Source organism: Poecilia latipinna, unplaced genomic scaffold, assembly GCF_001443285.1.
Source record: "Poecilia latipinna isolate Pla-1442-1.1 unplaced genomic scaffold, P_latipinna-1.0 Scaffold423, whole genome shotgun sequence".
NCBI classification, from domain to species: Eukaryota; Metazoa; Chordata; class Actinopteri; order Cyprinodontiformes; family Poeciliidae; genus Poecilia; species Poecilia latipinna.
Genome location: NW_015113039.1, coordinates 82,587 through 91,648, shown reverse-complemented (window position 1 = coordinate 91,648; position 9,062 = coordinate 82,587). Strand labels below are relative to the sequence as shown.

At 39.0% G+C, this 9,062-nt stretch overlaps 1 protein-coding gene across 1 annotated transcript in view; it reads left to right on the top strand.

Moving 5' to 3' along the window:
* LOC106950804 (beta-1,4 N-acetylgalactosaminyltransferase 1-like) overlaps positions 1-9,062 on the top strand; it is a 22,055-nt gene that overhangs the window by 4,343 nt on the left and 8,650 nt on the right. Inside the window, exons 2-9 of the mRNA XM_015037893.1 lie at positions 5,081-5,295; positions 5,380-5,562; positions 6,464-6,570; positions 6,721-6,758; positions 6,834-7,014; positions 8,100-8,192; positions 8,294-8,481; positions 8,558-8,698. Of these exons, the coding sequence (XP_014893379.1) occupies positions 5,081-5,295; positions 5,380-5,562; positions 6,464-6,570; positions 6,721-6,758; positions 6,834-7,014; positions 8,100-8,192; positions 8,294-8,481; positions 8,558-8,698 (1,146 nt within the window). The remainder of the gene's footprint in view (positions 1-5,080; positions 5,296-5,379; positions 5,563-6,463; positions 6,571-6,720; positions 6,759-6,833; positions 7,015-8,099; positions 8,193-8,293; positions 8,482-8,557; positions 8,699-9,062) is intronic.

Below are 9,062 nucleotides of genomic sequence, written 5' to 3'. Positions count from 1 at the left end.
TTTAAAAAAAAAAAAAAAAAAAAAAAAAGAAACATTATTCAAAGGGCAAAAAAAAAAAAAAAAAAAAAAAAAACAGTCTCACAAAGACACTGACAGGTTTCTGGATGGGATGGGTGAGCTAATGCTATCATTTGTATCAGCTGTTTTGGAACAGACACTTTAAAATGTGCAGGGCAGCGTTAATGTCTTTATAGCAGTACAATATAGACAAATGTTTTCATCTCATTGTGTTATTTTCACTCTGAAGTTCATCACATTTCTGGATGTTCTGTTTAACAGACAGCACAAACTGATTGTCATATTCAATACACCGGAATATTATTGAAAAGCTGTCTGTGTTTCAATAAAAGTTGAGTGTGCAGAGGTTTTTAGCATGGCCACAACCAGGCACGTGCAGAGAGGGGGGCTAGAGGGGCTTCAGCACCTGCCCCTTTTAGTGGTCTCTGCACGGCCCTGGCCACAACGCCAGGAAAGCGATACCATCTGTGTGTGGTGGGTTTAAGAAAATAAAAAGGCTGCTATCTTTGGCTCAACTCTTTTCTGTGGAGGTCGGCCGTCTCTCTGCTGATGGCTGCTTCTTCCTGAAGGAGATCCGTCCAGGAGTTCTGGTGCCGCTCACAATGCAGACGGTTCTCCTCACCGTTCACCATGTCCTTCTGTTCCCCTGAGGAGGGCAGAAACTTCGACTGCTGCCGAGTGGTCCAAAGAATACAAGCTTCGAGTAAATGTGACTAGTTACATTTACTCGATTGCATATACTTTTTGAAAAACAAATGTACTCTTAGGGGTATTTTTACTATGCTGAACTTTTTAGTTTTACAGGTGCTGGTCAAAAGATTTGAACATCATGAAAATGTTTATTTAAATCAGTAATTCCATTCAAAAAGTGAAACTTGTATAATATTAATTTGTTACACACAGACTGATACATTTCAAATGTTTTTTTTTTCTTTTAATGTTGACCATTATTATTGACAACTAATGAAAACCCCAAATTCATTATCTCAGATAATTATAATATTACTTAAGACCAATGCGAAAAAATGATTTTTAGAAATGTTGGCCAACTGAAAAGTATGAACATGAGAAGTACGAGCATGTACAGCACTCAGTACTTACTCGGGGCTCCTTTTGCCCAGATTACTGCAGCAGTGCGGTGTGATATGGAGCCGATCAATCTCATTGCTCAGGTGTTACGAGAGCCCAGGTTGCTCTGATACTGACTTTCAGCTCTTCTGAATTGTTGGGTCTGGTGTATCACATCTTCCTCTTCACCTGACCTTTCCTTGGAATTAAGGTCAGGTGAGTTTGCTGGCCAATTAAGAACAGGGATACCATGATCCTCAAACCAGGTACTGGAGCTTTGGCACTGTGTGCAGGTCATAAGTTCTGTTGGAAAAGTAAATCTGCGTCTCCATAAAGTTGGTCAGCAGTAGGAAGCATGAGGTGCCGTAAAACTTCTTGGAAGGTGGCTGCATTGTCCTTGGACCTCAGGAAACACAGTGGACCAACACCAGCAGATGACACGGGACCCAAACCATCACTGACTGCGGAAGCTTGACTGTTCCTCAAGCAACATGGATTCTCTGCCTCTCCTCTCTTCCTGCAGAGGCTGGGACCTCGATTTCCAAAGGAAATGCAAAATTTACTTTCATCAGAGAACATAACTTTGGACCACTCGGCAGCAGTCGAATCCTGTGTGTCTTCAGCCCAGGTGAGACGCTTCTGATGCCATCTCGTGTTCAAGAGTGGCTTGATGCAAGGAAAGCGACAGGCGAAACCCTTGTCTTGCACACATCTGTGTGTGGTGGTTCTCGAAGCACTGACTCCAGCTGCAGTCCACTCGTTGCGAATTTTCCCCACATTTTTAAATGGGTTTTGTTTCACAATCCCCTCCAGGATGCGGTTATTACAAATCCACGTTTTTTCTACCACATCTTTTCCTCCCCTTCACCTCTCATCGAATGTGTTTGCACACAGAGCTCTGTGCACAGACAGCCTCTTTAGCAGTGACGTTTGTGTCTTGCCCTCTTGTGTAAGGTGTCAAAGGTCATCTCTTGGACAACTGTCAGGTCAGCAGTCGTCCCCATGATTGTGTAGCCCGCAGAACTGGACTGAGAGACAATTTAAAAGCGTTTGCAGGTGTTTTGGGTTACTTAGCTGATTGGAGTGGTACCAGGGTTCTTCAATATTTTCACAATATTAAAATTTTCTGAGATACTGAATTTGGAGTTTTCATCAGTTGCGAGTTATAATTGACAACACTAAAGGAAATGAAAATTTAAAATATGTCAGTCTGTACGTAATGAATGAATGAATGAATATAATATACAAGTTTTACTTTTTGAATGGAATTACTGATTTAAATAAACTTTTTCATGATACTCACATTTTTTGACCAGCATCATAACTGATCAATTATCACATCATGGTTTGTTTGGGTATACATTTCACTTTTTTAAAACATACGTTGATTTATTTTCTACCCTAACATTTCCTCTTTCCATTTTCTCTATGGGGGCACCGATTTATTGACCAGCCGATTTATCTGTGCCAATTTCCTTAGTTATGGGAGATCGGTGATTGGACGATTTTTATATCTTATAAACCATGTCAAAATTTCTTAAAATCAATCAGTGTCCTTTGCTCTACTATGAGAGATGTTTATCTGTGTTGTAGAAAAAAATAATACACCAGCCCACCAAGTCATGTTAACAATAATTTTTCAGACAAAAGAATGGTATTGGCCAAAATTAGAATCGGCAGGTTAGGCTTTTTAAAAGATCGGTAATGTGCAATTACTGCAATCGGTGCACCCCTAATTTTCGCCTCTCCAGCTTTAAGTTGATGCTTGTGTAACATTTGTTTTCATTATGTCATTTTTGTCATGTAAATGGAGGAAGAAAAAGCAATATAGGCTTTGTACATTAGCATTCTTGCTACATGCAAGAATTGGCTCAACACAAAATAGGCAGCACATATGAGAGATCGGTTAGGCTAATGTCAAAATGATTCGTATCGGCCTCAGCTTTAAAAAACCTGCATTGGTCAGTCTCTACACATGACTAAACAAGTGCCATATGGTCAACCATATCCCCCTCTTGAAACACATTTACAAATGATACAACGGTAGAAATAACTGTTCCAGTTTTTGTTTTTGTATTTTGTATTAAACTGATACTAATTTTGTTAGAAAATGACCAACGTTGATATTGTGCGTCCCTAGTCTGTTTCAGGACTGGGTCAAGTGTCCTCTTTTTGTTTTTTTTTTTTGGGGGGGGGGATCAAAACATGGTCACCCTAAGCCGGTGGTTCCCAAACCACACACCTTCAAGTAGCCCTGCGCTGCATGTTTTAGGTGTCTTCTTGCTTCCAAACACCTGACTTAAATGAACAGTTTATCAAGAGGCTTCTGCAGCATTTGGTGGCTGCCAGGCTGCAGAGGAGATCTGCAGTCATTTGAATCAGTGATACGGAAACAGAGGCACATCTAAAACATAATGGGCAGCATTCCAGCGCTACTGGAGGAACAGGTTTGGAAACCGCTGCACTAGGAAACCCGGACACCTCCCCGGATTCACAGCGTAAACTTTATGTGCTTAGGTGGCTCAGAACCTTTTAGAGTTTTGTCAGAGAAAAAATCTTAAATGGTTGTTTCTAGTTACACAGCTAGAAACAATTAGCCTTACGGGTAAAACTGATCCAACGAGTTTCAGTTTCACTCTCCCTCTCTGTCTAGCCATCCACTATTTGCATCTAATTTGCTGGTCGACCTTTGTCTTTATTGAAAGGCAAACAGCGTTCGAACACTACGACACTGAGGTTTGTGCACAGTTTGTGAAAAATGAATTGATTTGCAGGATGAATGAATAAATAATGGATGTATGATGTTCACCAAAAGTTTATGAATATCCTTGTGGACTGAATGTAATGCCCATGAAGAGTATTCTACAAACCCTCATAAATCTGACTGAATCTTTCAGTGAAGGGCCATAGCTGCCAGTATGCCTCATTCAACCTTTCTATCTACGACTTTATGCTTAGCTCCTGGACTTTCCCTTTCAGAACATGTTCCACTGTTTTCTTATTCACTTCATAGTCAGAGTAGTCAGAGTCTACTCTGTGAGTTATGCAAAGTTATTTGTACACTTCACATGTCACCACATTCTGCCTTTACAGCACACAAGTATGAGGCAAAGGAGCCCACATTGCCTAATGCTACATGCAATGAGAAAGTAACATTATGAACAAGAATATCTATTTGAGAAGGGCTAGTGATTAAATACAGTCTAATTTATTTACATTCCAATTTGCCTGAATAGATGTTTGAGATTATAGAATAGATGAGAATAGATGGTCTTTGTTGTGTTGCTTGCAGGAAAAGTGTAGACTATAGAGCATGCAACCTGTGCTGCTGCTGCAAGAGACTAGCAGTTCATTTGATGTCACTTCATTATAAGACTTAAAATGAGTGATACCAGCAAGTTAATTTTGAATTAAAGCATCTCTGTCCTTAAAATTTTCTGGTTAAAGCAGGTTAACATTATAGAATAAGACACATTATATCCATTATATCAAATTTGATAAGCCAGGTAACACAAGAAAGCTATTCAAAAAGTAAATATTTTGCTACTTGACCACAGATTGCCATTTGAAGTTATCTATTTTAATTTAATGCCAAAAAATGCATTTAGCGTGTTTTGCACATATCTAAACAATAACACCAAAAGATGATCAACAGCAGAGTTCAAACTTTATCTGCATCGACTGCTGCTTTTTACAAATATATTTACACTGAACAGCTATGGTAAAGTCTTATTTGTGGTCCATTCACTGATCAGGAAAACATGAGACTTTTGATTTCAAACTGTCAGATCACTAGCAGGCCAAGTCAATTGTGAAATCTTCTAGTTTCTGTCATTAGCAGATTTCCAGCAGGTAAAACTCATCCCTAGGAGAGAACCTTCCTCTTTATAGGGAGAAAAGTTACAATCCTGCTTTGTAAAACGATATAATGTCCTCTATCTCCATTTATGTGTTTCTATCATGTCATTTTAATATTCCTGTCATTTTTCTCCAGATGCATTTTAACTTCAGATGGGGCCTGAAAGTGAGTCTGTTTCTTGCTGTGTTGCTGGTTGTCCTCAATTACCTTTGGAGCTCTTCAGACACCTTAGAAGGCAACATACAACAAAGACAAAGCAGTCGAATCCAAAAACTGCTCAGTGAGAAAAGTCAACGCATCATGGCTGATTATTCTGACATTCCCTACAAGATCAAAGAAAATGTGGCAAGGTGTCAATGTTATTCCTTTTTTCGTTAACTGTAAATTTGTCTTTTCATCCTTGACCAACTAATTTTCGTCAACGTCTCCCACAGCCAGTTGCCTCAGAACGCATGTGTGTGCCAGGCCGGAGAGGAAACCTTGCGTTTACCGTTCTCCGATCTACTCTTCCCTCGTGTTTGGGCTCACAACCTCCAGCAGGCGTTCTTAGCAATGCAATCTGATCCTGAGAGTGTAAAGCGACAGAGAGCAGAGGAGTACCACCAGTTTTTGAGAAGGTAAAAATAAAAGATAAGAGTACTGTGACCAAACCCTTCTCTCATCTCAATGCGCAGTGTGTGCTCTGAAGAATTTGGGATCTAGTTTAGACTTATTTATCTGATATGCGTCACCACATGTGGAAACATGTTCACGGTTTGATCAGTTGATCAACATTCCTTGTCTGACAGGCAAACAGGCTGCATCTTGTTTTTAGAGAAAGTCACACGCCAATGAAAGTGAGAGTATTTCAAAGGATATCAATAAGTCGATTTTCAGAGTGCAGCTTCCTGTATACTGCTTGGCTTTGCAGCAACCAACTGCTCTCACAATGAAAGCTATTAGTTTTTTCAGGACTTTTTAAACCTTTCCTCCAATACCACAGATTGAGCACTGATCTATGAAGCTCACACAAATGGCTCTTAATCATAGCGGCATGAAAAACCAGGCTGCGCATCATTAACAATTAATACTTCATCACAAGGACATTGAAAAAGAAATCTGACTTTTGAGTAATTCAACTGTTAAATTATCTTTTTTTTATTATTATTATTATTATTTTACAACACCAAAAGTAAACTTTGTGTTGCTATCTAAAAAAAATAGGATATTCAAGGTTTTTAATTGGTCAAATAATGAAGAAAGTAGAATATTGTTCTTTAGTTTATTATTTTAGGTAAAGGAACTTTATTGCATGTCATTATTTAATTAATCTGATCAGTTAATAGTACCTCTTTGCATTGGCACTTGATGGAAATGCTTGAGTCATGTAAATTGAAACTTTCTGTGCTCTGTGTGAATGTATTTCTGCTATCAGTGTGGAGGCATCAGCAGGCTAACAGTGTCACTTTAAAAAAGAGGTTGGCCTGGTCAACTCAATAGCTCCAGTCAGAACAACCTGTTTTTCCTATTTGCATGTAGGTCCCACTCTCCAGCAGATATGCTCGTTATAGCCGAGGCTGACAATCCTCTTCAGTATCCTACCCAGGGAGTGAAGGTGCAACCCCTCAAAACAATCATCATCCCAGGTGATATTACTTAATTACATGTGATAGTGTCAGAAACTGTGGTATAAACAGTTCACTTTAATGTCCAATCATGAGTTTAATTACTAGTGAACTTATTTTCGTCTTCTGCTCCATTAATGCGTTCCATCCACATCACCACTCTCTCCACAGGTCTGGGTCTCAGGCTGGAAGGCAGAAACAGCTATACGGTAACTTTTATTATTGTTTTACAGATTGTTTTAAGTGGCTTATATTTATTTAAAAAAAATCTTGTCTAAAAACAGGTAAATTTGACGGCGACAATGGGGACCTTTGACGTTGCTGCCACAGTGGACAGGGTCTCTGTTAAAGGAATGGGCGAAAAGCACATTTCACTGTCGAGCCCGGCTCTCTCCGCTCTGAACAGGCAGCTCCAGTTTGTCACGTATACCAACACCATATTTCATCCGATGACATCAGACCTAGGTAAAGTTCACATTTTAACATTATGACACCGTGGCAGGAGTGATTTTTAAAACACTTGAGGAAGTTCTCCTTTGATTCCAAATCAAAGGAGAACTTCCTCTTTCTCTTGGGCCAAATAGAAACGAATTCTCATTCCTGCTTTTTTTTTTTTTTCTGTTTTTTTTTTTTACTCGGTTTTCTTTTTGTAGACTGTGTCACTTCCGGCTGTGTGGTACTTAGATGTGAAATGAGATGCCTGAGTGCCAAGGCGAGGTCCATCACATTTACTGTCACAACCGCAGCATTGCAGCTTCCGCTAAGATTCTGCACTCACACTATATATATCAAGGGCTTGATCAAGCACTTTGAAATGCCTTGCTGCTGAAATGTGCTCTACAAATAAAATTAGATTTGATTTGATTTGATATGAAACTTTAATAGAAATTGCTTTGTGTTTATTTCAAATGTAAATGACATGGAGGTGGAAAAGAAAGACGCATAGAGAGAATGCAAGCCAATTGAGAATCCTAAGCATTAAACAACATTAACACATTTTCAAGAGATGTCTCAAGGAATCGAGTGCAACAATCTTTAAAATGTCTACAAATAGTTTTCACCCCTCAGATGTGTTCGTATTTTGTAAAACAATTGTCAGTGTAATCCGACGGATATAAAAGTTAAAACAGATCTTTATATTACATTGCGTGAAATAAGTGTTTGCATGAATTTTAATTGACTTCATAATTGAGCAGCCACTTGTCTGCTACAGCTAACAGTGTCACATTTGGTGACAAAGGAGAACACCCGAGAGTACATCACTGTAAACATCAGTGGCAGCATCATGATCTGGGAATGTTTCTCAATACCAAACCCTGGAGGGTTTGTTGATGTAGAGGGAAACGTGTATGTGGAAACGTTTCCCTCTACGTAGCTAGGATGATAATCTGATCGGTTAGAAGATTTTGAGATGTGAACCACTTTACTCTAAATTCTTGACCATCATGCTCAGGAAATATGAGTAAGAATAATTTGTTGTGCCTTTATTCTTTAATAAGCTCATTGCCTCTTATGTACTTTCACTTATCAGCTTTTGCTTCATCCGGCAGTTCAGTTTAAGACCAAAGGCCACCAGTCATTTTTCACCATCAAGGTTGGACACAGAGTTGTTCCGAAACTTTACAACTCTGGACAAAGTACAGGTTTGTGAGCACATATTGTTAAAAATCATTAAAAAACAATTTCATAGTAGAATGCATTTTCTGTCATGTTTATAATTTGCTTTGTTTCTGTTGTCACTCAGGGGAAAACATTACCTCTCTGGTTACCATCGCTACCAAGACCTTTTTGCGCTACGACAAACTCAAAGATCTCATCGACAGCATAAGGGAGTTTTATCCCACCGTCCTCATAATTATAGCGGATGATAACAAACACCCCCAACCAGTGACCGGCCCTCATATTGAGCAATACCTTATGCCATTTGGAAAGGTAAAAAGTTAGCTTGATCCTATGTTCTAGTAAAAGTATAATGATTCAGTCAAAGTAAGTCAGTCTCTCTTTGCAGGGCTGGTTTGCAGGAAGAAATCTGGCAGTGTCTCAAGTGACTACCAAGTATGTGCTCTGGGTGGACGACGACTTCATCTTTACTGCAAACACCAAGCTGGAAAAGATGGTGGACATCCTGGAGAAAACCACACTGGATCTGGTAAGTTGATCAAAACAAATCAGCTGCTCTGATTTTGGTCATTTGTTATATTTCCTATTGCATATTTTTCTTTGCCTTCTTTCAACCCTTCAAACCTGAGCAATACGCACACTCAGATTAGAGGGGCTGAAAGAAGGCAAACCTCAGTTTCTGTACTTCATGCCAGGTCATTTGCCCAGTTCACACCTAGAGGAATTTGGTTGTTTTCCAGTAAACTTTTAGAAATGGTATGTTTTTGTAAAATCTTGTTGCGGATTCATTATCCTGTTTTTTTTTTTTTTTTTTTTTTTTTTTTTTTGCCGGTTTTTTTTTGTTTTAAAAAATATAAAAGACACCACTGCCACAAAATTTTAACAAAAAATAA